Source organism: Cynocephalus volans, chromosome 3 (genome assembly GCF_027409185.1).
Source record: "Cynocephalus volans isolate mCynVol1 chromosome 3, mCynVol1.pri, whole genome shotgun sequence".
NCBI lineage: Eukaryota > Metazoa > Chordata > Mammalia > Dermoptera > Cynocephalidae > Cynocephalus > Cynocephalus volans.
In genome coordinates this window covers 96,748,006-96,775,419 of record NC_084462.1, presented here as the reverse complement: position 1 = coordinate 96,775,419, position 27,414 = coordinate 96,748,006, and the positions used below count along the sequence as shown (strand labels likewise).

The window sequence follows — 27,414 nt, the reverse complement described above, 5'->3', positions numbered from 1 at the left end:
ACATGAGTTGACAAAGAAAAATATTATGTACATAATAATAGAGTGGATATGGGGAAAATCAGGGAAATCACATGAATGCCCAGTTTGGGAAACGTGGCATTGGGCTCCTGGGCTGAGCTGGGTAGAGGGCACACCAGGAGGTGTGCCAATTCACCCCCAGGGCCAGGGCAGGCAGTGGAAGGGTGAGGATGCCCCCTGCTGGGCACACTGGAAAGTGTGTGCCTCCTGGGGAAGAGCAGAGATGCAGGGAAAGCAAACTTTCAGGGAAGTTGCTGATAGGTTTGTGACATTTGTGATCCATGGAAACACACATGCTGGAGAGTTTGGCATGTGGGAGCCTGAGGCCATAAAAGTGGTAAGAACTTTGTTCAACCCAGTGCTGCCTCCCAGGAATATGCTTGTGGGCTGGAGCCCAGGAGGCAGGTCCCAAGTTCACTTGCTCACTTGGCAGTTTTGTGTGAGGACCCCGTGCTTTGGTTTCAAAACCTGTTCATAGGAGAAGTCGAATGGTGGAAACTGAACTCAAATCTTCAGATGCCATAGCCACCAGCCAAACAAGGGAGTCAGATTAGGTTGGGTTCTTACCTGATACCAAGACTAACCTGAGGAAGCAGTGGGGTTCGGGAATGTGAAGGCCTGTTGGGCCAAGGGCTTGCTTGCTTTTGGAATGAAGATGGCTCAGCTGTTGCAGCCTCTGGGATCTGTTTCCCAGCCTGGCACAGGCAGTCGCAGTCATTACTGTACCAACCCAGCCACTTACTAGTTGGTTTAATATTTAACCAGTTGGTTGTGACATTTAACCTTCCTGTGCCTCAACTTTCTCACCTATAGAATGAGGATAATACTTCCTCATGGGAATGTTGTGAGGATTAAATAATATAATGGTGTAAAGTTCTCAATACAATGCCTGAACATGAGCTCAATAGCATTATCATTATCATTACTTTATTATTATTATTTATTAGCAACACTGACAGGAGAAATGCAGTTTCTTATTACTTCTTCCTCAGTATATAAGCTGTTTTTTCCACAACTGTCTTTGCTGACTTGCTCTTTGGATTTTTTCTGCAGTTTGTGTGAACCTGGGGCTGAACCCACCTTCCCAGAGAAGGCTGAATTAGGGGTGCTCCTGGCTGAGGACTTGAGGCAGGCAGTCCTCAAATGGCCTGACCTCATAAAGTCATGAGCACAGGGATTCAACTCATGGACAAGTGCCAACATTCTACCAGTTTTATACCACCACATGCCCACAGCTGATGAGGCAGGTGCAAGGGGAAGGACCAGGAGCTGTCCAGCTGTACATCCAGCTGTGTCTGCAAACCCAGCCACCCTCTGCATGCTGAGAGCTGAGTGTAAGTGGAGGCATGGACAAAGCTGGGTAGCAGGTGCTAGGTTCCAATCCCATAGGATGGGAATAAGAGGCAATCTAGAGTTCTCTATAAAAGCCCAGGAGGAAGACATTGCTTGTCTTCCAATCTCAAGCCCCTTGAGAACCATAGAAGGAACAATCTGGAACTTAGAAGTAGAAAAGAATCAGTCCTGTGTATGTTTCCCTTTGAAGTGCCATTTTGGATCAAAAGTACCTGGAAGTGTAACTGAGCAAACACTGGATCCATCCTCAAGAAACCAAGATTTTAGTCCCAACCAGCATGAAGGTTTGCTGTGTGATCTTGGCACATTACCTGAACCTTGCCATTTTGATCATTTTGATTATTTCTAAGATTCCTTCAAGCTCTAAAAAATCTCTTTTTCCAGTCAGAAGGGCAAGTCTTGTCACTGCTATCTCCTGGCTTTCCTCCGAGAGATGACAAACCTAGAGATGAGAGCTGTAGATGGAAGGAAAGGCTTGGCTCTTTTACACCAGCATGGTATTCTTGGACATAATCACTCTTCTTCTCTGCCTCTGTTTATCTATCTGTGAAATGGAACAGTTTTTATAAGTGTGATGAAAATAAATTAGATGATGTCCTTTTCAGGGCAGGCACAGTGTACTGCACATAGGGAATGCCCTCAGTATTGATTAACTGCTTCTGTACTTACTCCTGTTCTGGTCTACCTTGTTTATCAGGACCTGGGCAAAGCCACAGAGGACAAGCCCCTCAATTTCCTGAATAGCAGGAAGCCAGTGAGGACAGGAAACATGTTGAGAAACAGACTCAGGATCCAAAAACATTCTAACCTGCTGAAGCAACAGCCTAACCCTCACAAGGTGAGATGAACAGGGCATATCTGAGAGATCTGGGCTTGGCTCCAAGGCATCGACTATACAAGGACAGGATGGAGAAGTGGCGGCTTAGCAGAAGCATGTGTGAATAAAACTGAGGGTTTTCACTGACAGCCAGCTCCATATGAGTCAAGTGATAGAGCTACCAATAAAAGCAGACAGACTCTTAAGCTGCCACATTGAAGTCAAGTACTGGGCCCAGTGATTCTCCATCTTGATGACACATTACAGTTGCCTGCAAAGCTCTGGTAACACTGCATATTCCTTGCTGCACCCAGACCCTCTGAATCAGGATCTGAAATGGGTGGGTGGGGAGAGGGAAAGGAAGGTGAGGAGTCTGGATTTCTAAAGAGCTTCACCTTGGTTCCAAGATGCAGCTGGGACTCTAGAACCAAGGAAGACTCAGTCCCATTCTCATTCTTGGCATGTCAGACCACACCTGAAATCCTTGGCAAATTCAGTTTAGGTTGCTTTAGTACAGAGACGTGCACAAGCTGGAAGACATTTGGTGGAGAGCGGCCAGGATGTAGGATGCATGCAACACTCTGAGGACCAACGAAGGGAACCACGTGTGGCATAAAAGAAGACACAGGTGGCCAGGAGGTCCACCTTCAGATGAATGAGACTTGTTCTCTGGGGTTCCAAAAGTTGAGAATCTTAGGTGACTTAGGGGACTATCTTAAGTCAAGTTTCTCAAGAAACTTTCTGAGACAGGGATGTGCTTGCAGGAATTTTATCGAGGGGTGATTTCAGAAACGACACCTCTGAAGGGATGTAGGAATCAGGATTGAGCAGAGGAATAAATTGATCAAGTTAGGGAGAAATTGGTAAAAAGCCACAAAAAAATGTTTACACTGTATGATGATAAAATTAAAAATATAATTAAAAAATTTTAAAAATTGATCAAGGATGTAGTCACAACAAAGAATGCCTCCACAAAGATCTCTGGGTTATATAGGAATAGTCTGAGACAAGAGGGCTGTACCTTTGAGCCCCACATTGACCAGGCAGACTACCCATACAGAGGGGTCATGAAGTCAGGCAAGGTAGCTCCCTGTAGCAGCTGAAGGAAATGCCGAGGGAGAGACTCAGCACTGAGTCTGGTGAGTCTGAGTCCGCAGCAGCCAGCACTCCTGGCAACCTGGGGAATAAGTTCCTCAGTCCTAAAGGTAGGCTCTGAGTGGTGCACCACAGCAGCCATGACCATACCTTTTTGCATGGCTCAGACCACTTGCTTCATAGAGTAAGTTCACTACCTGGGGATAGTTCCTCCAGGAGTCTGATGATCTTTCTTTAGCAAACTTACAAGCATGAAGTGGGATGAATTATAGCCCGAACTACTGCAGCTAGTCTTGGTGTCACAGCTGATATTCATCACCCCACACCTCTGTTACCCATTCTAAATGACCTTTGCCCTCAACTTGCACCTCTGCTGGTCTAGGTGGCTTACCTGGTAGGATGGCTTTCAGCCCATTCCATAAAAACTGCTTAAGTGAGTATCAAGAGACACCCCAGTGGATCACCTGGATGCCAGACATATTCTTTCCTGACCCCATTATGAAACAGCAGCTTTGTCTCTTCCAAAGGATTGGAGCCAATTACCCCCAACAAGAAGTGACTCCATTTCTTCCCTGCTGGTCTCTTGGCACAGGAGTCCAAAGGACAGAAAGCAGCTGTATTTAAAGTTTATGGGATTCTTGTTCTGTCCCCTGGTGGAAGGGCCCCTCCCTCTGGAAACCAGATTCTCTGAACCCAGAGGGAGGAACTACAGGAACAGGATTTCCTATCACAAATCCCCCCAGAAGGATCACTGGGAATGATGGTAAGTGGGGTCATTCCTACTTCCACCTCCAGTTTCCTAAACCTCTATGTTCTGTATGCACCATATAATAGTTATTAATTAGAGGGCATACTTCAGCCTGGAGCACAGTGTCCCATCATCTCTAAAATGGTGCTCGAGCTGTACCTCTGAAAGACTGTTCTATCACTCTATTAGTTCTATTCAGCCTGTGGCTTCTGGGTGGTGAAGTAGGTAATAGGTCCAGAAGATCCCTTGATCATGTGCCCCTTCTATGCTATAAAGTGGGTCTCTTGGTCTTATGCAATGTTATGTAAGATCCCATGTCAGTGAATCGAGCACTCTTTAAGGCCCTGGAGAGAGGCCTTTGAGCAGGAAAGATAAATCCATATCCAGCATATATGCTGATTCAAGTCAAGATGAGTCACCAACCCTTCCAGAGAAGAATACGTCCAGTGTCATTGAGTGGCTGGTCATCAGTTGCTGGCATATTGGACGTTTGGTAGTGACAATAGCTAGATCAGCCCTGGTGAGCGGAAGCCCATTCTGTTGGGCCGCCCCTGCCACCACACACACGTGTCTGCACCATATAATGTGTCTGTGTGTATCCTCCATCTTTGCTACCATGACCACTTTATTCATATGTGATTGTGCCAGCACAGGGTGGTCGATGACAGACTGGCTAACATCAACTCCAAGTCATTCTATTTGGTTGTTCAGTGTCTCCTCCATGGTGGGTGCTCTCTGGTGGGCATTAACATGCAATATACAGATCTTCACACTTTGTGCGACTCCCACAGATACACCCACATTCCTCTTCCTGAGACCTTCTTGTTTCCAATCTTCCAATATGCCTCTTTCTAGGCCTCTAACTAATCATTCAAGCCATTTGCTATAGCTCATGAGCCCGTACATATTTTGACCTCAAGCAACTCTACCAGGGGCAATGACGATGATTCAGTCCACAGTCAGGCATCAGTGTCAACTCAGACACTGAATCCAGCAGATCTGAAAGTGCTTGGCTATTCCATTTTCCCTAGCATACAATTTCCCAAGCAAATGGCCATCAGTCCCTTTGGGGAAGGAGTGGAGAAATCATTACTGTATTGCCATAATATTGCAGGAGGCTTCCTCCTGGGGACCTGACCTGTGGGTCGGATTCTAGATCTGAAAATTGAATCCAGTTTGGAAATCAGACAAGACATTGTGACTTTTATTGGAGCAACTGCCATCAACCTCCTAGTCCTTCATCCTTGATTTCTTTTAATTGTATAGCTCAGTAATTTTCAGTGCGTGGTCTGTAGACCTCTGAGAGTCCCTGAGACTATTTCGGGGGTTTCACAAGGTCAAAGCTGTTTTCATAATAATGCTAGGGTGTTATTTGCCTTTTTAACTGTGTTGACATTTGTATAGATGGTGCAAAAGCAATGGTGGGTAAAACTTTTGGCATTTTAACAAACCAAGGAAGCAGCACTAAACTGAACTAGCAGCTCATTGTAAAAAAAAAAAAAAGAAAAGAAAAAAGTCGGTTTCACTTAAGAATATCCTTAACAAAGCAATAAAAATTGTTAATACATGTCTTTTTTAATATGCTGAGTGATTCAATGGAAAGTACTATAGTACACACTTCTGTTTAATGGTTCTCTTAGGAAAAAGCTCTTGTGTGATCAGGTTATGAGCTGAACTAGCCACTGTTTTCATGGAACACCATTTTTACTTGAAAGAATAACTGACAGACAAATTATGGTTATGCAGACTCGGCTATTTGGCAGATGTTTTCTCAAATTTGAACAAAGTGAGCCTGTCACTTTGAGGGAAACAACTGAGTATTTGTTGCCAATGATAAAATTTGAGATTTCAAGTAAAAGTTAGAATTTAGAAAATTTGTATGCACTATCATGAGCTTGAGAGATGCCCAATACTTAAACTTTTTCTGATATTACTAAACGTGACTTTTATATTGTGTAATGAAATATATTAATATTTGGAAGACCTGTGTAATTCAGTGAACCAATATTTTCCAAATGAATAAAGCAGGATCTTACAAAATCATGCATGGCTAAAAGTGCAATTCAAAGGGCAAGGTAGATCAATGACTTTAATGTAATTGAATGCAAACGGTTTACTGATATAGTTTCATAGTCTACATTACAACTACCATGTATGAAAATACTACTTGTTGAGTTTCGGTGTAGTAACAAAGAAAAATAGCCAAAATTATCTGAAAAGGCTGTTAAAATGCTCCTCTCTTTTCCAGCTAAATAATTATGTCAGGCTGGATTTTCTTCATATATTGCAACCAAAACCACATATTGCCAACAGATTAAATGCAGAAGCAGAGGATCCAACTATCTTCTATTAAGCCACATTCAAAAGATTTGCAAAAACATGAAACAAAGCCACTCTTTTCAATAATTTCTTTATTTTAGAAAATACAGTTATTTTTCATAAAAAATGTACTATATTAACACGCAATGGGCTTGTTATTTTTTAAATGAATTGATAAATATTTTACAAATTTCTCAGTCTTATGTCTTTTGTTTGTTTTTTGAACATGAACTTAGAGATGAATCAATCTTATTTCTAATATGGCAAATATCAATAGATACACAAACAAAAGGTCTTTGGAGACTACAATTTTTAAGAATGAAAAGCGATCCTAAAACCAAAAAGTTTACGAACCACTGGTATAGGTTGAGCAATACCATTACTGGCTGCCCATCTAGCTCGCCCCAGGGATGCTGTGTTATTAACCATCTCCAGCTCTTCTGCTCAGGACCCTCCACTGCCACTCCAACTTGTTGGTTGTCACAATAGTTGTGCCATCCTCTGGCATCTATCATTTCACGATCCTATCATTCTCATTGCTAGCAGGGAGCCAGTTCTAGAATGGCCTCTTGCTGTCAAGTCTGACCTACAGAGGACAGCCAAAACTGAGCTTCTCAGTGACACTGGTATCCCTCTCACCAGTGCATTCCTCATTGCTTTGATAACTAGAGTATCCTCTGGACACTCTTGCAGAACTTATGTGGCTTTCTGGCCTTACATAGAATACCCACTATAGCATGACCACTTCTCTGAGATTTCTGAACTCTCTTCCACTTTCTGCTGTGGCAATTCTGGCATTTCCATTTCACTTTGGTGGGCCACTGGCTTTCTCTTATCTCCCAGGATCCTTGTCAGGGTATTAAACACTGTTTCAGAAGGAGAGTACTCCCATAACAATAAAGTCTCCCTTATTCAATCTATTGGTCAGCCCCGCCCTTCCACCTTGATCTAGCCAGTACATCCACTCCTGGCTCCTGCCAGTACATGTTGGCTACATCTGCAGCTCCTTCCGGAGAGAGACTTCTTCCTTCCTTAGGAGGCCCCTGCACATCTCTGGCTGGGCTCTGTTGCAACTTGGCTCTAATTATTGGTCTTATAGGCCAGGGGAGAGAGACAGCTCCCTTTGGTGCCTGAGGGCAATTCCCAGGGACAGTTGCAGCTGTGAGACATCTGTAGCCAACACTCCTGGTGACTGAAGAAATGAGCACCTCCATCCTGAGGGTGACCTGGGTGGTACCCCACAACATCCACTACAGAGGTAAAGTTATGAGGCAGAGTAGAGCGGGAATCAAGAACCTAATGTCCTGGAGTCAGAAAGACTCGGGCTTGAATTCTATTTAGCTATGTGAACTTGGGCAAGCTCCTTAACTTTTTTGAGTCAGTTTCTTTATCAACAAAATGATGATAAATAGTAACTACCTGATAGGTTGTTGTGAGACAAATGAGACAAGGAATGTAAGTGCTTAGTATCATGCCTCACACACATTAAGTTCATCGTTGCTGCTGCTGTTATAATTGGTCAGAACTTTCCAAAGACTGAAAGGGCTGCATCAGGGAGCAGACAATAAGGTACACCAGCATGGATAGTCTTTCAGCTGGTGCTTAAGAGTGTTCTATGGGGATGTTGTGGAGGGAGCTCTAGGATCCATGGTGTTATTCACAAAAGACAACCTTTTGGGTCCAATCTGACCCTTGCTGCCTTGCTTCTCTGACTCTAATTCCTGCCTACCCTTTGTGGGGGAGAGGCACTTAGAGGAGCATATTCACTTTCAGGCCACTAGGGGGCCATTTAGTTGCCTGCAAAAGGAATACACTAATGGTTTCTTAATGGCTCAGGCACGAGGGAGATCAGGCTCAATTATATCTGAAAGCATTTTGAGTTCCTGGGGTAAAAGACGCTATGTAAATCCAGATAATAAATAGGGCTTGTTGATGACAGGTTAAATAATCTGGCACTGTTTAGTTTGGAAAAGAATAGAGTAAGAGGAATTGGATAAGGGCTTTCAAGTATATTATTCCTTAGTATGGAAAAGAGTGACATGCTGTTTTCCTACTCCACTGGGAACGAGCAAGATGAAAGAAGTTTAATCTGCAACGGGAATATGGAGAAGCATATAGTGTGCATTCAAGAAAGGGGATCCAAGGAAGCTTTGTGTTGGCCTTACCTGTAATCTTTAAGAATAATTCACCCTGAGACAGTTGTATGATCACTTCTACCAGGAAGGCCTGAGAGCAGGGCAGAGAAGAGAGGACAACTTCCAGAGACAATTCAGGGATTTTAACTTAACAGGCCGCCCTGCTGGACCAGGACTGGCAGACCTTGGGGCAGGACAGGGAAGGAAGGGTTACTTTTTCCCCATCAGCCCACAGAAGGCAATAAACACTCCAAACTTCCAATGGCCTTGAAATTTCTCAGAAAGTAAAAAGGCAGGCTTTTTTTCCTTGAAATAACATCCAGCTGTCCATTGCTAGCGGCAAACCTACACCTGAGCCTCGATCAGGAACAGGATTAAGGGGCTGGGTTCGAGGTCTGTGGTTCCAACAGTCCACCAGCACTCAGCTCTGGTAGCCACTAGGCTTCTGTGCTGCAAGGTGGCAGGGCAGCACGGGGAGGGGCTTCTTCATGGTGGGGTAGGCATCTGGAAGACAAAGGTTGCTGGAGCAGGGGGAGAAGTGGGAAGGGCTGAGGGGGGTCCTGTCCCACAGGGTCAGAAGCCAGATCAGGCTCACACTTGCAGAGGCAGTGGGGAGGATTCACCACAAAACCCCATGAAGATCACAGTCCTCTCCCCCCCACACACTCAGCAGGCACTGTCTCCCTCACCCATTCAGACATCCAGGTGGTCCACACACACAGTTCCAGGAACACAGGAAGTAGGATTCAAGTAGGAGGGAACCCAGAATTCTTGAAAGCCTTGTACAGAGGGAATGGGGAGGAGAGATGCCCAGGAGAGAGGGCAGAAGGAAGGCGGCACAAGGAAAGCGGCTGCCGAGGTCCCAGCGCGGAGGGGGGCTGTCAGCATTGAGGGGCTCCAAAGACCACGCACGAAGCCCACTGTCTCCCCACCCCCCACCCCCGAAGCCGGGGAGGACAGACCTCACGTGGGAAGAGGGAAAGGGGAGGGGGGACAACCGCAGGCTCTGGGACCAGGAGAGGATCAGAGAGGAGAAACGTTTCTGGGAGCCCTAAGAGCCGCATTCCACTGGTTTGGGGTAGCCCCTGATTCCAAATCAAGGCCAAACCTGGGAGCTGGAACACCCAAAAAGCGAGACCTGGGACCTGTTGCGAACTTCGGGACTAAAGTGACCGGAGAGTCTGGAGAACCCGCTCAGCCCGCGGCTCTGGCCCGGAGCCTCCGGGACTCTAAGAGGACAGGAAACTGGGAAGATTCCAGCAGAGCCCCGAAGCTCAGCCGGAACCGGGGAGAAAGAGCGCGACCGGCGACCTCCGTGCGCGCTGCCCACGTTCTTTGGCTGCCTACACCTGTCCTGAGCCGGGCTCGTGAGGTGCGAAGGAACCTGGGAGACCGCCCGGGGGTTACGTGGAGCGGGGCGCGAGCCGAGAGCACGAGCGCGGTATCGTCCCCACTGCAGGAGGTAAACTGAGGCCTGGGGGCCGAAGCCGGGACTGCCATTCACCTGCCACTTCGGAGTCTCGGGGCGGAGCCGGGAGGCGCCAGAGTTGACAGCTCGGCACTCCGACCGCCCCTGCACTTCCCCCTTCCAGTTCCGCACTCCGCCCCGCAAGCCGCCGATCCCCTTTTAAAGAGGTGCCCCGGGCTCGCGTCCTCGCCGCTCCAGCCCGCGCGGGGCAGCGGTGACGTCGCCCTTTTAAGATCCAGCCTCCCTTAACTCTCTCTTAACAGGGCGTCCCGGCGGGGCTCGCGGCTCCCGCCAGCAGCCCGCCTCCCCACGCGGCACTTCCGGACCCCGGCATCGCCCTTTTAAGAGGCAGCCCCCAGCAGCGCTCTCCCCCGCCCCCTGTTGCCGGCGCGCGAGGCGGGGGAGCCGGGCTGGAGCGGAGCGCGCTGTCCGCGCGGCCACTGGAGACCCGGCGGCCGGCGGCCGAGCAGGCGGCGGCGGAGCGCGCGGCGGCGGCGGCGGCGGCGGCTGCAGCGGATGGGGACGCGGAGCCGGGCGGCTGTGGCGGCCGCGGGGAAGCAGCTGACGGGCCGGCGGCGGCGGCGGCGCTGGCGGCGGTGACTGGTCCAGGCCCCGGCGGCGGCTGCAGCGACGCGGTGGCGGGCTGCGGGCGGGCGGCGTGAGGAGCGGCGGCGGAGCGCGGAGCCGCCGGGAACCGAGGGCGCCGGGCCGCCCCCTGCCCAGTCCTCGCAGGCCGCCAGGCCCCCTCCAGCCGGGGCCGTGGAGCACCGGAGCAAAGGCCGGGGCCCCCCCATGAAGGAGCGCGACGCCGCCCCGGCCGAGCGGGGCAAGCCGGCCACCTACACCGGGGACAAGAAGGCGAAGATGGCGGCCAAGACCAACAAGAAGTGGGTCCGGCTCGCCACCGTGTTCGCCTACGTGCTCTCCGTGTCGCTGGCCGCCATCGTGCTCGCCGTCTACTACAGCCTCATCTGGCAGCCGGTGGGCTCCGGGACCTCGGGGGGAGCCGCCGGCCCGCCCCCCGGCGGCTCCAACGCCACCGGCCCGTCCGGGACTTCGGGGGCAGCGACGGCGGGGCCCAACACCACCGGGTCGTCCAACCACGAGGCGCCGCGCGCCGCGCCCCCGCTGCAGGCGACGCGGCCGGCGCCTCCGGAGCCCCCTGCGGACAGACCCCGGGCCGGGCCGCTGGAGCGGCCGCTGGGGCCAGACGAGGACGAGGAGGAAGCGACAGCGGCGCCCGGGAGTCGTTGAAACCCTCCGCGCGGGGAGCAGCCGGGAACCGTCCTCCCCAAGCCCAGAGGCAGGACTTTGCAAAAAGACAGGGCAGGGAGCCCGTGGGAGTGAGCCCCACGGGAGTGAACGCCCCCTACTCCCCCAAGATCGCCAGCTCGCCCGGGAGCGAGTGGCCCGCAGCCCGACCGTCAGCCAAGGGACCACGATTCTCTGCGAGTTACGGGTTTGATCTTCCCAGGACCGTGCTGCGCTAGGGACCAGGGCCATAAAGGGGATGGGAGGAGGGATCGAGAGATCCCAGCACCGAACCCTTCTGCGCCGCTTGCTCTCATGTATCCTACGTGCAGGCGTGATTCGGGCTTTCCCCAAGACTCAGGAGAAGGAGGGAGCTGTAGGGGCTCTTTTTAAATAAGCTGAAGCTCTCGCAAGGAGGAGGGCACCAAAAGTAGTGGAGCTCAGGTACGTCATCCTAGCTGCAGTGGCCAGAGTTGCATTTAATTTATAGATCCCTGTACATAGTTGTTGATATGCACTATAAGCTATAATCACATAGAACTCTATGTACCCTCCCACACTCTGGGTAGCTACTGACTGGGTCAAGCAAGGGCTATTTGCTGGCCCCAAAATGCACCTAGCCAGAAAGGCACAAACACTGGCTTTTTTCATCACCCACTCTTTCCTCTGTTCCCCTCAATTTCATAAAGATAGGTTTATGACGTTCTTACACAAAAGAGTATAATCAGCCTTAGACTGTTGACATGACAGTGGAAAACCTTAGGAGAAATAGAAGCAGTTTAGGAAGGATGGGGAATGTACTGATCCCCTCCTCTTCACCCCAGTGCCCCCTCCAGAGAGGCTTCCTGTTGCAGCCCAAGTATCTGGATGTGGGCCAGGGAAGAGGGAAGGGAAAAAGCAGTGCCGCTGTGCTTGAATCCTTGGCCTTCCTCTCGCAGAATTCTTTTAGGAAGAGCAAGCAAGCTTTTGTAAGTAGAGTGACTGGCAAAGGTTTTATCTTTTTTTTTTTTTTTCTCCTCAAGATCATGTTTTATTCCAGTAATCACCTTTGTCTTCCCTCTTTCCTGAGTCTGTAGCAACAAAAGAGACCTGTGACGGACAAAATCTGTTGTGAAACCAGAGCTTTGATCATGTCCTCTAGTTTTGAGTTATACTACAGAATCAGAGAGGCCGGAAGGTGGACTTCCAACTCAGGATTGTGTTTTGATAGCCAGTTAATAGAACAGCCACGGGAAGGTTGAATTAGCTTGTCTTTACCTTTCCTGATAAGCTGTACTTAAATGCCACCTATAATTTTATAGAGGAGATGAAAAACATCAAGAGAAATGGCATATTCATAGATGTGGGGTAGCAAGAATAACACTTCCTCAATTTGGATTCCATTTCCTTCTGCCACTTCCTTTTGGGCAGTTGAGTATGGGTAGTGACAAGATATCAAACTCCTTAGTGTTTGTTTCCTTTTTGGGAAATGAGGCACTTTTTTCAAAAAAAGCCAACTTATCCACCTGAGTCCTAAAACAGTTTGTCTCTCCAGTTTTCTGGCCTATAATCTAGTTAACTCTGATCCAAGTTTACAGGACAACAGCCTTGCTCTAAGCCATGTCCTGTTGTGGGTAAGATAATAGCAACTGAGATGTCACAGCCTACAGGCAGACTGGTAATACCCACAAGATCTCTTGGCCAAAGGAGATTTCTTAGTGGCTGACTAGGACTTCAGGCATCAAGAAGCCTATGAGGCCTTTTAAAATTTTTGGTGAGAGACTGGGGAAAGAAACATAAATTCCACTTTATATAATAGCCTGTAATTTATATTTACTGTGTGAATTTTTAGTCCTATATTTTAATAATTTGTAAATTGATCTCTTATTCCAAGAATCCTTTGAACTCATAGGAGAACGTTTGGGAGTCCAGTCCCCTGTTCCCTTCCTGATCCCTGCTTTCTGGACTGTTTAAATCCACTTTGGGATGGATCAAAGAGTCTAGAGAGATCATTTGTAGGTCCAGCTGCTGGCCTCCTGACTCTCTAAAGCTTTCACTGGAATTGAGACATTCGCTCCAGCCCTAGCTGTGATCATGACCAGAGACATTATTTATAATTCAGCCATTTAAGATATATCTGTACTCAAAAAGTCCTGTATATTTTTTAAAAGTTTTATTTTTCAGGTGAACAAAAATACATTCTAAAAACTCTGCCTAAGCCTGAGTAAGTTGATCATTTACTCTTTCCGGGCTTCGTGGGGAAGGAGTGGTGGTTAGAAGAGTAAGAGGTCTGAGCAGTGGTGGACGGGTGGTGATGAATAGGTTTAGGAGGAAAAAGCAATTGCTGCTCTCAGTGCCTGATGGCTTGACTTAATTGATTAACAGAGGGTGGCAGAATCCATCTCAGTCGGGAAGCAATCATGGGGTCGGAAGAACAGTGATGTCTAGCTCAGCCACCTTTTGCTAACCTTAAAAAGGCTGAAAAAAAGTTACGCTTTACAGGACTCTGAGCAGATGCCTAGCTGATGAAGCTAAGGGACTAGTAAGCGTGAATATTAAGATTTATTGCATTTAGCTGGCTAAAAGCTGAGGCGAGGATACCATCACTGCTCTCACCTTTAAACTATTGGCTCCTAGATAACTCACGAAGTGCTAGCACCGGGAAAGACAAACTGATGCATTCGCAGTGCTTGGTCAGAGCTTTGTCTACCAGGGAGGCCTTGAGAGAGCCAAAGGGCTGAGAGGTGTAGATTGCTTCAAAGGTGAGCCTTTTTCTCCCCTTAAAGCAAACAAAAAAGACATGTGGGTGCAAAGCACAAATATAAGGGATTAGTTATGCTGCAAAATACATGGTAAGCAATTGAGCTCAGCTCATTATTAGACAAAGCTGCCCAGTACAAATCCGGAGTGAAAAGCCAGTGTCGGTGGGGCCCCCTGAGGCCTGCACTTCACCAGAGCTGTGGGGGGTAGCTACTGTGCTTTTACATCACCTTGTAGTCTGCAGGGAATCATGGAAAAAGTCCGCCCTTCTTTTATTTCCCTCTTCAGCCTACACAATGGCTTTCTGTGAGAGGGCTTGGTAAGGCAGAGCAGAAAGGGAGTGAAAGTTTCTGAAGCTCTTTTGGTCAGCCCCTCCTTTCTGCAGATGGTAACATGTGGCTTCTGCAGCTGGACAGGGCTTCACACGTTTGGTGTATACAGCAGTATGTATAGCAGGAGCCTGCTGGCCAATGAGAACACGCCTGGTTGGCTGGGGAGCAGTGGTCAGAATAGCTTTATTTTTGAGGGTTAGAAATTAGCTGCAGGGCCGGCCCATGGCTCACTTGGGAGAGTGTGGTGCTGATAACACCAAGGCCACAGGTTTGGATCCCTGTGTAGGGATGGCCGGTTAGCTCACTTGGGAAGCGTGGTACTGACAACACCAAGTCAAGGGTTCACATCCCTTTACCTGTCATCTTTTCTTTTAAAAAGAAGTTAGCTGCAAAATTGTCCCTCAGGTCTTAAGCTAGGAAGGAGAGGTCTGTGCAAAAGGGGGTTACTTTCTTTCAACTGCTTTGCACCTGGCCTATCAGGACCCTTTCTAGGTATTTGCTTATATTGAAAGTTCCTGTGTGCATTTATTTCCTGACAGCCTGAATTTGAAGGAAGAGGTAACCCTCTTTTGAATGTGAAGTTTTGGAGGGTGGTGGTCAGGGAGCCCTTTGGACTGAGTTTGTGTGGGTGTCTTTTCTTTCCCCCATTGATGCTGAGGTGCAAATAAGTGCTCCTCTGACATTTTAAGCATAAGAAACATTTATCTTTCTAACAGCTCTAGATTTCTACGTGGTATGAGACCACAGTTTTGGAAGCTTTTCTTTCTACCTTGTGTTTCAGTTTGCACTGGGGAATTCTGAGATAGTGTGTTCTTTAGTTGAGTATTTATATCCTGTTTTGAAACACTGCATGGAAAGCATCTACTTGTTTCTACATGTTTCTTTAAGGAGAACTGAAAGGTCAGGTCCCAGCTTTAGGGCTACCACAGCTATTTAAAAGGGGTAATAATTGTCCTCCCTTTCCTGTCTGCAGAGAATGGAGGTATTTCTAGAATTGCAATTCAGTAATAAAAGGGCCACAGCTGTCCTTTTTTTTTTTTTTTAATTTTTTTGGTCTCCCTCAGTGGAGGACGGACTACAGTGGCTTTGCTCATGTCTCATGACCAGCACTCACCCAGTGCCTGGTAAAGAGCAGTAGGTGCTCAGAGTTTGATCACCTGGTGGGTCACCAGATGGAATTGGTCCTAGTGTCATTGTGGTGTCCCGTCATAATCCACTTGTGTACCCGCATCCACAGCTCATAATCTAGTTCAACAGGGTGGGTTGCTAAAGAAAATCCCTGCAGATCATAGCTGCACTGACCTCAGTTTCTTTATTTCCAAGTTGATTGCCTCTGGCTTGGCCTTCCTGTTCTTCCCAGGTGCAAGAAGTCCACAGGCACATTCCCTGTGATGCTTAAAGGACACAACATAGGATATGTGACCCATTCATTGACTCCTCTGTCCCAGCCCTACAGCCTAACGTTGAGCTATAAAAATACCTGCTCTGTCGACAGTTTTTTGGTCACATCTGTTTCACTTGCTGACATAGCCTATGGTCTTCTGCTGCCAGAAAGCCTGTGTTATGCTTTTTGTTCCCTCCAATAGCTAAATACAACCTAGACTCTACCAGGCACTCCATCCTAAGTGCAGAAACAGCCGTGGCTCTCATTGGGCGCCCTGCTTGTGAGCCACCTGAGCGGTAAGGAGCACTCTGGCCAGGCCAGTTTCCTTGTGCCCCATTAAATTCTATAAACCTTTGTTAAGCTACTACCAAGGTACTAGAAAATTACCACGCAGTTCTTGCCCTCAAGGAATTTACAGTCATGTCTGCGAAAGTCTTCCCTTGTTAAACTGCCCTGTTTTCTTAACTTTAATAGTCTGTTTTTACAATAGCTTATTAGTTGAATAGCAATAAATTCTAACTAATATCTTTAGGAATATTCTCCATAAACCACTACCATTAATTCAAGAACTGTTTATTTAGTGTCTACAGAGTGCCAAGTGAGCCCCACAAGTCCCAAAACCAACTTATGCAAAAAAAGGGGAAAAAAAAAGTATTGTGTTGATTAACAAGGATTTCCTTTCAAATATACCTTTCTCTACTAGCTCAGTGTTCAAAGCCATTAGGTGAGGTCTCACCCCACTCATGTCCTGGAAGCCCGCCTGTCCTCCAGCTCCCTGCTGGTAGCCTGGGCAGTGTCAAGTCACAGCAGCCTGTAGGCAGCTCACAGCCTCATGAGGACCTGCACGGGGAGGCAGTGTGTACTTGGGAGGGACCCCTGAACTGGATGATAGGAAACCTGGGGACTCAACCATGGCATTGGTTACGGCCCTTGACCTCTCTCTTTTCTGCCAACCAAACGGGAATTCATGAGAGCAAATGGAGGTAACAGATGGGAAAGGGCTTTGAGATCTTGGGAATAAAAGCACAGTGTGTACACATGAAGTAATATATTTTCAAGGGAATGTCTGTCCCGTTGGGAAAAAATGCATGGAAAGAAATGTGAAGGGATAGGTGATAAACATTACACCAGCGCCCAGACCAAGATCATCAGCATCACCTGGGAATTTGTTAGAATTATGACACGTTAGGCCTCATCCAGACCAACTGAATGAGAATTTCAGGAAGCGGAGCCCAGCATTCTGTGTTAACCAGCCTTCCAGGCGATTCTGGTGCGTGGTAAGGTTTGAGAACTGCTGGCTCAGCCTTTCCCTCTGATTCTGTAACTTGGGGTTAGGGCATTTCTATTTTGAGAGGTGGTTATCAAGGTGACTCTTGACCCTTTTTCTTGGTTGAAGCCAGGTGCCCTGCTGGGGAAAGGAAACACTGTGTCCCCAGAGTTCATAAGAAAAGGAAAAAGTCTACATTGTCTATTATTTTTGACAGTTGCAGAAGAAATTGCCCTGGAGAGCTTATTAAGAAGGAGGCAGGCCTGAAAGAGTCCCCCTCCCTCTCCCGCAAAGGTACTGGTGTGTTTGCCTCCCCTCCTGCCCTGGGGCCTGCTTCTTCTCAAGCCAGTCCTTAAAAGGAGCAGTGGGCGCCACATTTGTTCTTTCTGGTGCCAGGTCTGCGCTATTTCACTTCCCCAGCGTCAAGTGGATGCTTAATGAGAGGCTGTGACGCAAGGCCCAGCCGGCTTGAGAGCAAGCAGCCTCGGTCCCCTTTCTGCTGGCTCCTCTCACTCCCTTTCCCAGCCCAGCGTTCTCCCCATCTGTGAGGTTGTGGTCACCCTCTGTCAGCCCTTCCTCAGAAGACCTGATAACCCTCGCTCAGAACGAGATGCTCGTGGGGTCTGTGGGCACTGATAAATGACTCAAGAGGCAGAAGTGAAGTGATGCTTTTGGTTTCTCCTATTCCCTTTATTGCCTCCTCCCCATTTAGTTCCCCAAATAAGATATGGCCACATGGGGACTTTTGCCATTTCCTTTGTTCTTTTGGGGTTAGTGCCATCTTTTCCTGTTACTCCTGTCCCCGAGGCCAGCATTGGGGTGGAGTTGACTGGTGGTGAAACCTTCCAAACTTGTGCCTTGTTAGATAGCTGAGGATCCCCAATTACCTGTCCCTTGACTATGAGAAAACACAGTCATGCTGCTCCTTTAAGTGACAAAATTTAACTCTGGAGGTCATGGAGCAAACTCCACGGGGAGTGTGTTTCTGCGCAAAATATTAAAGATGCAGAAACTGTGGTGTGAGTTTGTAAGCTTGCTGCTGATGCAAACAGAAGAAAAGAAGAACGCTTCTGAGCTGTGAGAGCCAGTGTGCAGAGTTAAGGGTGAGCTGTAATAGAGCCAGTGGACGAGGACAGACGAATTCTCCCTGCAAAAGCAGGAGCACTTCTCAAGGCTTTTAACTCCACTGGACCACCCAGGGGGATTAAAAGAAGCTAAATGTCCTGGAAGGCTGGATAAACTTTACAAAACATCCCTTGTGAAGACAAGGCTAGAATACAGGTAAAAGAAAGATAGAAAACAAAGTAGACAGAGATCACACCAGATAGCTACTTCATTTATTCAACAAATATTTACTGAGTGCTTTCTGTGTGCCAGGCTACCGTTAATAGAGTGTCTACTGCGTGCTGGGTATATTGTGTGTGCTGTTATCTTCCATTTTCTCAGCAACTCTTCAAGGTAGGTTTTACTAGCATCATTTTGCAGAAAAGGAGACTGAGGCTTTTAGAGGCTAAAAGTGACCGATGTCACCCAGCCAACAGATGGCTGACCTAGGGTTCAGATACAGTCTGTTGGCTTCCAGGCCTATGCTTGTTCTGCTCTGCCACGCTGCCTCTCATCAACACACACACCTTTCTTGCACTCTGAGTTTCTGCATTTTTGTTCTGCCAAGGTGAGATGGCCTGGGATGGAGAAGCCTCTGCCTCATCTGCCCTCTTGCTTCGAGGCCTTGGGCAAAGCTGTCATGTCCTCTGGCCCCTTACTACTTCTGTGTGCCCTCCTCTCTATCCCTCCAGCCCTGTGCCTGCATTCCTGATAGGCTTGTTGAATGAAGACCTTTCTACCTTTGAAGAATAGTCTGATCTGTTGGTTAGAGAGGAGAAAGGCATACAAGAGGAAGGCTCCCAGCCAGGCCTTTCAACAAAGGAGCCAGAAAGAGATTCAACCAGCTTCCATGACCCCGAGGTCTGTGGAGGGGTGTCTAACTACACTTCTCCCTGCTCCATACCTGGTTCCATCCTAGAGCAGAAGGGTGGCCACAACCTGGACGGAGAGCTGGGGTTCACTAACATAGCCATTGCTTGCCTTATCTCCAGGAAGAGCTCTCCTTTTTTTGAGAAAAGCTCAATATTATTTGCCTGTACTACAATCTTCCTGCATTGAAGACACCCCATCCCGGTCTCTATTCTCTCCAACACCTAGTGACTCCTGTAACATCTATCCTAACATCTTTCTGGATGTTACCCCATGGAGTGAAGCCCTATTTCTCCACAGCCCTTCTCCCCAGCTTTCTCTCCTGCTTAGGTTCCATTGTGAGGGCTGAACCAGAGCTCTACCCAACCTCCATATCCCCATCCTGTGGTCAAACACGAAGGCACATCTGTACAGTTGGTGGCATTGAGGGTTTGGGAGCAGACTGTCAATCTTAGAATTCAAATGCTTGATCACAATCATTTTAGGAGATATCAGGATTTAAGGTCTGTGCCTGAACTTGCTCTACCCCAGCCCCATCCTTTGGGAGTCGTGGATTCCAGGGCCTGTGCCACACTCCAAATTCATATACCTGCGACTGGATGGTAAGAGGAAAACTTGAGCTTGGTATCTTCACCCTAGCCTAGGCATGTCTCCTGTGCACAGGAATGTTTCCAAGCCTTTCTACAATTCCTCTGATCAACCCCTCATCAAACTCTTCCACCCCCTTCATCCCTTCCCACTCCTGACCAGATTTCTCACTATGCACTAAAGGAAGTTGACACCACCCTCTCCCTACCCTCTAAAGAATCTTCTGCAGGAGTCTCAGCTTCCCAGCCAACTCTGAAGCCAGGAAGTCCCCCCCCCCATCTCCTACATAGCCAGCAACCCACCCTTAGAGTCTAGAGTCTGTCTTCACCTTCAGCCCTCCATATATTCTAGTCTAAACCCTTACTACTCAGAAATTGTGGTCCAGGAACCAGCAGCACAGGCCTCACCTGGAGTCTATTAGAAATGCAAACTCTCAGACCCTCCCCAGACCTACCGAATTCAACTCTGCATTACTCTTCACATTAAAGTATGAAAGCACTTCTCTAAACAGGCTGATCTGCTGAAGAGGTACCCCTCCTCACACTTCCTGAATAGAAGAGGTAGGGGTGGAGCCCAGAGCCAGTGAGGAAGCCTGAGCTGGGACCCCATGATTCAGGCATCACGTTGAACAGTGGGGAGATTTGGGGGATGATCTGGATTATCCCTTGAGCCTCAGAGGGGTGTGAGCCCACGACCCTCAGTAGAGTGGAACAACCGTGGCATGATCAGAGCAGAGGGGAGTAGGAGGGACCACGTGGTGCAATCCAGGCAAGGGCTTGGGAGCAAAGGGTGTGCATAACAAAAAAGAGGAGCAACCGCCTCTGCCAGGCACCTACAGCCAAGAACAGTGCCTGCTGTCAGCCTGCATCTGCTGGATGACTGGCTTTCCTCCCTCCCTCTTGCCGGCAAAGTCACCATCACCCACCAGCTGGATTACTTGTAGTGGGTGCTCAGGAAATGTTTGTTGAATTGAGAGGAAGCCACGGCTTCTGTGAGTCTGGATAATTCACCAGACGTGGGCCTCACGGGAGGGGTGGGAATGGAGGCTAAGTAGGAGAGACGAGTCCTGGTGTCATCCTTAGCTGGAGTCGCTGTTTCTCTGTCTCTTGGGTTCCTGTGAGTCCTGGCTTTTGCAGGACCCTGGTGCAGGGAGGTGGCGGGGGGGGGGCGGAGAGGAAGTAGGTAAGGGCAGGAAATGACCCTGGGCTGCAGGGCCAGGCCCTTGACTCCATTCAGGGTGCAACAATGTCTGATAGTCTCCTACCCTGCTGTGGGGAGAGGAGTTGTCGATCCTCACCCTACCCCATTTCAGAGATCAGGCCTTTCCAGAGACCCTCCTTTTTACAGAGAAACCCTGAGCTCTACTGTTCTATTCCCAGCCTTGTACCTGCCAGCTGTGTGACCTCCCTGTCTCTAGGCTTTAGCCTCCTCTTCAGTAGAGACAGGAGGCTAGCAGGTGATTGCTGAGATTCCTTGGTTTGGCTATACTGTGAGTCTGGGACTGTTGAGTCACCTGAATGCAAGGCAGGAACATGGGAAAGAGCCCAGGCCTAGGCTGTCCATGCCAGCTTTGAGGCTGCTTGGACCTAAGGAGCTGGAAGCCTGCAGAGAGGGAGGCCAGGCCATGGGGGATGATGGGGAGCCAGGAGAGCCAGGTGCTGGGTGCTACCAAACCTTGCTCTCTCACCATGGTGGAGAAAGCTTTTGGCCAGGGCAGCAGTAGGCCCCAGTCAGGGTTCACCAGAATCAGACACCAGGTGCCAGCATGGGAATGCACCAGGGGCTGTGCCTGCACATGAAAACACACTTGTGCACAGGATGTGTATGTGAGGTGCAGGGAAGGGGACAGCTCCTTGCCCTCACAAGGTCACCTTGCTGAAGAATTTGCCACACCGCTCAGCCAGACACCCATCATGCTGAAGACTCTTGACTGAGCCTTTCCCTCCTCCTCTCCCCACCTGGCTCCACAGCTCTCAGGAGCTTTGCTCAGCATCTTCCTGCAGGGCCAGGACCCCCTGTCCTGCTCCTCACACCTCCTGTGCCTCTTGCCCTTAAGCTGGTTCCTCTGGGGGGCCTGCTTCTCGGTGCCAGGCCCTGCTGGGCCCCAGCCTTGCCAGACCTGTTCTCTCTGGGATCTAGGGCCCCTGCTCCTCTCTGTGGCTCAGAGCAAGTCTGGATTTCCAGCTTAGCCTCGTGGTTGTTCCACCTGGGGGACTGCTTGGAACCATCTGGCCAGGACACAGGGCTCTCCAGGGCCCCAGGCCTAGGACTAAGTACACATGTGCTCTCCCCAGGCCCAGGTCTGCTCGCCCCTCCTAGAGAGAGGTCAAGGGGAGCCAAGTCAGTCTTCTGTGGAGAGTCAGGGGCTGGACTGGCTGCTGAGGCTCCTGACTCCCCTTTTGTCTCCTCTTGGGGGACTGGGCTGGTTGCCGGGGCACTCCCCAGTCTGCCCGGCCCCACCCCGCTCTGCTTCTGTGTGTGTTCCTCCTCACTGGGAGTCGTCCTGGTGCTCTGGCTTCCCTGAAACAAGAGAATGGCCCAGCTGGCTGGTGAATTCAGGTCTTGTTCCCCAGACTGCCCCATCCTATGCCCAAGTACCCACCTCCTGACTCTCCAGTTCCTCCTTGTCTTCTTTCATATCCCACCTGTAGAAACATAGCACATGGCAGGCCCTAAACCTATCCCACCCACTTCACATCACCTCCTCCATACCAGTGGCCCATGTCCTCCCGGGGAGAAGCTGAAGCCCAAGTGACTCAGAAGGGGGAGCAAAGCCAGAATGAGGTTCCAGGATGCTTCCCTCCCAGCCTCAGCTTGTTCCCCAAACCCAGCCATTTCCTCTGAATGCCATCCACCCTGGCCCCATCCTGGGTCCCAGCTGCTGTTTATGGCCAAGCTTGCAGCACCTTGAATTCTGTGGGGACTCCAGGCGTGTCCCCGTCTGTGCTGCCTGGGAAAGGCACACCTCGCTTCCCAGGGGAGGGGAGCTGCTGTAATTACTGCAGGCCCCCCTGGGCACCAGGCTCCTGCTGCTGCTGCCTCTGCTGATGGCCTCTCCTGGCATCTCATTAACCCACTGCCAGGCAGCAGTCAGCGAGGACACAGGGACCCCAGGGATAGGGATGAAGCAGGCACCTGAACTGCTGCCGGTCCAGGAAATCAGGACACCCAGATGCCTGCCTAGATTTTGTTCCCAGCCACCTGTTACCTTCGGGCCCTGCCAGTCAGCCTCTCCTTCCCTCGGGCTTTGCTGCCTGTGGCCATTGCCACCAAGGTTCTGCCAGGTTGCCCACCCCGACCTGCAAGAGATTGTCCACAATTCAAGGAGAGAAGAGGACCATGGAAGCTGGCTCCTTCACCAGGGTCCTCCTCCCCCAACTCACCTTTTCCATCAGGGGGCAATGTTGGGGGTTGTAGCTTCCAGTGGCCCCTGGGACCTAAAGGGGGCAAAGGAAAGGGGAAAGAGTGGGGTGACAAAGGATCCAAGGCAGGAATACCAGTACCTCTAGCACCAGGAAGCTGTCAGTCCTATTCCAGTTATAGGTTTTCTATCTCCCCAGAAAATCCCTGGCCTGGGGTCAGGAGAGGCAGGTTCCTGTGCCTGCTTTGCCACTCTCTGGCCAAGTGACTTGACCAGCCTCTCAGGTCCCACCTTCCTCGTATGTAAAATGAGGGGACCAGAAATCCACAGAGCTGTTCCTGCAGCAGGCCAGAGGCAGGGCCACTAGGACTGTCAGCCATTAAGGACCAGCACCTCAAAAGGACCCCAGGGCTGGCTTCCACTGAGCCTCCTCCCGGGACCTTCTGGGATCAGAACCCAGGCAGGAGCTGTGTGCTTGGAGGGCGGGAGAGGAGGTCTTGGTGACTTCCTCTTATAGTGAGGAAGTGGAAGGAAGATGTTCTCCGAAGCTTCCTTTCAGCTCTGAAAATAAGTAGGAAACGAGACGGAGAAAAGAGAGGACAAGGTGGGGGAGGTGAAAAAAGACAAGGTGAGTGTTGGCTCACCCTTTCTGCTGCCTCCCCTGCCTGGGCCCTCTTCCTGACGCTTGCTGCAGTCCTGTAGCCTGTGCAGACAGAGAAGGGAGTCAGGTTGCTGGTGGTGGGGAGGACAGAAGCCGCAGCAGGCCTCCCATTGACCCCGATTTCCCCAACCCCAGGCCCAGAATTTGAGGGCAGCAGGGAGATGGTAGACCCCCAAAAAATGGGGACCCAATGCCCACCCAGAGCCCTGAGCCCAGGGCCTGGCCAGAGAACCCAGGCAGCTCCCCACGATCCTGGGGAGGGTCCCACCAGCCCTCCATGCAGCACCCACAGTTAGCCCTACCCCAGCCCCCATGCATGTCAGCCTGGCAAGCTGCCTAGCCCAGCCACCCACGTGGGCTTGGCCTTGTCCAGGTCCCACGGGCGGCGCCAGTCACCCTGCGCGTCTCTGTGCCGAGCAAGGCGGGCCAGGTCAATCTGCTCCCGCTCCTGCTTCCACTGGACGTAGTCCCAGCCCACCTCCGGGGGCTCCCCCACTGGCTGTTGGGGAGCTTGGCCTGGGACCACACCTGGACTCCGGGGTTCCCGAGCACCCTTCAAGGAGAAGACACTCAGCACCATGGGGTTGAAGCAGAAGGAGGCTTGGGGTGGAGATCCGGAGACTCTACTAACCCCTTCCTCTCTCAAGGTTTCCATGTCTCCATCTAAAAATTAGGTCTGTTCCATCTCTAAAGAGCTGTATTTGCCGTGAGCACAGTTCCATCCACTGTAAGCTGCATGTTATGGGCAAGTAACTTAACCTCTCTGTGTATCATTTCCTCATCTGTAAAATGGGGATAACAATAGCACCTACCCTCAGGGTTGTCACAGGGGTGTATGGACAGGCCCAGGGTGGAAGGGGCACCAGAGGCTGTGAGCAAGAGCAAGGACTGGGGCTGCTGCCACCTAGAGGTCACACCTGGCACACGGCCAGTCCCCTACTCCCTCTTGCCCCCTCCCACATCCCCCTGCCACCAGTGGGTCTAGAGAGGGTAGTGGGCTAGATGACATTTCTGGCAGCAGCTGTCTCTCCCTGCAAGCTCCACCCAAGGTGGAGACTGGCCAGAGAAAGGAGAGGGAGGGGTGGGAATTCTTACAGGTGCTGCCTAGGCCATGTCCCACAAAAGAGGGACATATCTGACTCAGCTTCTCTGCCTCTCCCAAATGAGGACTGTCACATTCATGTCCCCAACCCCTCTTGAAGATGTACCTTCTGTGAAGAATCCAAGCTGATGGCCATCTGCACAGGGGGGCTCCGGCCCACGCCCCCTCCAGGTGACCTATCTGCCCCCTGGTTCCTTACTCTGGTGGGCTTTTCACTTACGATCCGTTTGGCCTGGGGAAGGTGGAGATGGGCAGTGTGGCAGAGCCGGGGGAGAAGAGGCTGCTTGGATGTCCCCACCCGCCCTGCTCACCTTGGCTTTGTTTTCCATGGTCACCGCCAGTTCCACCCGCTCCCCCAAGCAGAAAGTACCCGTGCAGTGCTCATCCTCAAGCATCTCACTGGCAGCTTCAGGTCCAAGGGTGCTCCTTGCCCAGCTCCTGCTGACTACCCGCTTCTCCTGCACAGAGAGGTGCCCCTGCCCTCAGGCCACACAGGCAGCTCTGGGCAGGACCCGGGGGCTGGGTCCTTTGGGTGCTTCCGCAGACCTGAGTTCCAGCCCAGGCCCTCCCTGGGATGCCCACAGAGAAGCTGACTCCTACAGGGTGTTCACATGCCAATGGCATTAGGTTATCAAAGGCCCAGGGCCACTCTGGATAACCTAATGCAACAGTGGCCTGTTATCTCTGAGCCGGGAAATCCAGAGCACTCAGACAAGGGGGCTTTGTCCCTCAGACATTGTTCCTGGCACTCAGCCCAACTTCTCTGTCCCCCACTTCCCACAGGGTTTTGAGCCCTTGGGGTTTGGGGTTATGAGCAGCCTGTGCTTTGAGGCATAGGTGCAGGGTTGTAGGACTAGAAAAGGGTATGAGGGGACTTCTATTTGGTGGCCTTTCAGCTTTGGCCCTTGGGGGTAGGGGAACAGCAGTGGCCTGGGCTGTATGAGGTGCACCCAGAGCAGTATGTGGGAGAAGAGGAGCAGGGTGGTTTTCCTCCCCTGACATGGGCTGGGCCTCTACCTCCTGGCAACCCTGCGCTACCTCCCTGGGTGAGGCTTACACCAGGAATTTGGCTGATGGTGACAGTGAGGCCATCGGATTGGAGGAGCCCTGGCATGGTCACAGCCATGCCCCCCTGCTCTGCTTGCCGACGGTCTTCCTGGATCTCCTACAGGAAAGCCCAAGGTCAGCACAGGCCACGGCCCCCCAGACACATTGAGACACAGACACTGATAGGCCTACACAGACACTAGGGGGACACCAGGGCACAGAGGCACCACATCACAAGTGCCTGAGACCCTGACCAAGCCTCTGAGAGGGACTATGACCACCCTAATCCCAGCCCCAGACCCAGAGACACATCCCTGAGCCCACAGGGACAGAACACCATGCAGGCATCTCGCATCCACCAGGGAGTGCCTGCCAAGTCAGTCCTCCCAGCCCTTGACGCTGCCCACTCACCTGGTACCTGCGTAGTAAGGCCTGGTTCTTCTTGCGCAGGGCAACTATCCTCCGATCCAGCTCTGCATCCTTCTCCTGCCTGCTCATCAGGGACTCGGCTCTGTGAGGCCCCTGCAGAGGGCAGGGAACCTCTGCTCCTGACTGCTGGGCCCTTACTAGTTATCCAACTTTCACATTCGCCCACCTAACCTAATTCTTACCACCCAAGGCACAGATCTCAGACCCACATGAAGGAAGGGGGTTGCTCAGGGAGATGGCCCATAGAAGGCTCCAGCCCCCCATCCCAGCTAGGCCTATCTCTGCCTCCTCAAGGGGCTCAGGTCAGAGCCTAATACCCAGGGCCACAGCTCCTAGCAGTTGGCCGCCCCTCCCCCTGGCTCTCCAGGGAGCTCCATTGCTGAGCAGAGCCTGGAATGGGAGTTATAAATGGCTCTGGCAGCAGAACCTGCCGTGACTGGGAAGCTGCCAGGGGATTTGGGAGGTCGAGGGGGGAGCTGTTTGGCTCCCAGATCCAGAACCACAGAAAAAAGAAAGGCCCAGCTCCATCCTGGGCTCTTAGGCCCTGGACCCCAATCCCCAGGCCTGTGCCCAGCCCATAGGGAAGAGCCGCTCCTGCAGGCCCAGCCCCTCAGGCCGTGAGCAGGCAGGAGAGAGCCAGCTCCATTGGCAGCCCCCGCCAGGAACTGCCCTGGGCAAGCCGTGTCTCTGCATCAAGATCCCGGGTCCCTCCCTGTGTAGCTGCAGGGTCTCTGTTGTGACCAGTGTCCCTGCCCAGCCCTCTACCCGCCTGGTCACAGCCCTCTTCCTCCCAGGCCCAGCTGTCCCAAGCTGCCGCCAGAGTGTTGCTGCCCCGTATCCCACCCCCCTCCCAGCTCCAAGAAGCCCCCCACCAAAGGCAAGGTGCCACTCACAGCCGAGTGCATGGCAACAGCGGGCACTGAGAGAATTCCAGAGCAGCCCTGGGGGAGCCAGAGCAGGAGGGAAGCCGGAGCTACCGGAGCCGGGCCTCTGCCGGCCTCTCCCTGCCGGCTTCGCTACTCAGCACACGAGATCATGTTGTGATTACAAAAGACTCCTCTGGGCTCCCAGCCAGGAACGCTGCGGCCGCCACCCCCACCCTTCCCCTCTCAGAGGGCGAGGACCAGGGCACTGGCAGCCAGCTGGTCCTGTCCAGCACCTCTCCCTGCACTGCCCCAATGTCCCCAGAGAGACTGGCAGGGACTTCCTGGTGGGCCAAGCCTTCACCTGCCTGAGGGCCTGTGCCCCAGCAGGACCCCAACCCAGCCCTGCCTGCAGACAAGATGGGCAGCCAGCATAGGCTTCCGTCCTTCCCACTGTTAGAAA

General features: G+C 51.1%; 2 protein-coding genes across 3 annotated transcripts; one reads left to right on the top strand and one right to left on the bottom strand.

The window, feature by feature from the left end:
- The first annotated feature begins 10,660 nt into the window (after positions 1-10,660).
- On the top strand, positions 10,661-13,352 carry INAFM2 (InaF motif containing 2). Its single transcript, XM_063091427.1, has one exon. The coding sequence runs from the start codon at positions 10,746-10,748 to the stop codon at positions 11,205-11,207; it is 462 nt and encodes a 153-aa protein (XP_062947497.1). The 5' UTR covers positions 10,661-10,745; the 3' UTR covers positions 11,208-13,352.
- Positions 13,353-18,241: 4,889 nt separating this feature from the next.
- Positions 18,242-27,112, bottom strand: CCDC9B (coiled-coil domain containing 9B). 2 transcript variants are annotated; one of them, XM_063090335.1, is made up of 11 exons: positions 26,982-27,112; positions 26,071-26,181; positions 25,670-25,777; positions 24,924-25,070; positions 24,719-24,844; positions 23,864-24,063; positions 23,494-23,552; positions 22,872-22,925; positions 22,697-22,787; positions 22,091-22,133; positions 18,242-22,008 (listed from the first exon to the last, which is right to left on the bottom strand). In XM_063090335.1, exons 1-11 carry the CDS (start codon positions 26,991-26,993, stop codon positions 21,475-21,477), a joined length of 1,485 nt encoding a protein of 494 aa, XP_062946405.1. In that variant the 5' UTR covers positions 26,994-27,112; the 3' UTR covers positions 18,242-21,474. The 2 variants fall into 2 exon arrangements, with proteins under 2 accessions (XP_062946405.1, XP_062946406.1); XM_063090336.1 differs by lacking the exon at positions 25,670-25,777.
- Positions 27,113-27,414: the final 302 nt, after the last annotated feature.

Excerpts from the sequence above, each read along its gene's own strand:
- INAFM2 (XM_063091427.1), top strand. The coding sequence starts at position 10,746 with ATGAAGGAGCGCGACGCCGCCCCGGCCGAGCGGGGCAAGCCGGCCACC.
- CCDC9B (XM_063090335.1), bottom strand. Across the intron at positions 25,071-25,669 it reads CCATCAGCCAAATTCCTGGT|GAGAAGCGGGTAGTCAGCAG; the intron begins GTAAGCCTCACC and ends CTCTCTGTGCAG. Across the intron at positions 23,553-23,863 it reads CTGGACAAGGCCAAGCCCAC|GCTACAGGACTGCAGCAAGC; the intron begins GTGGGTGGCTGG and ends CTGTCTGCACAG.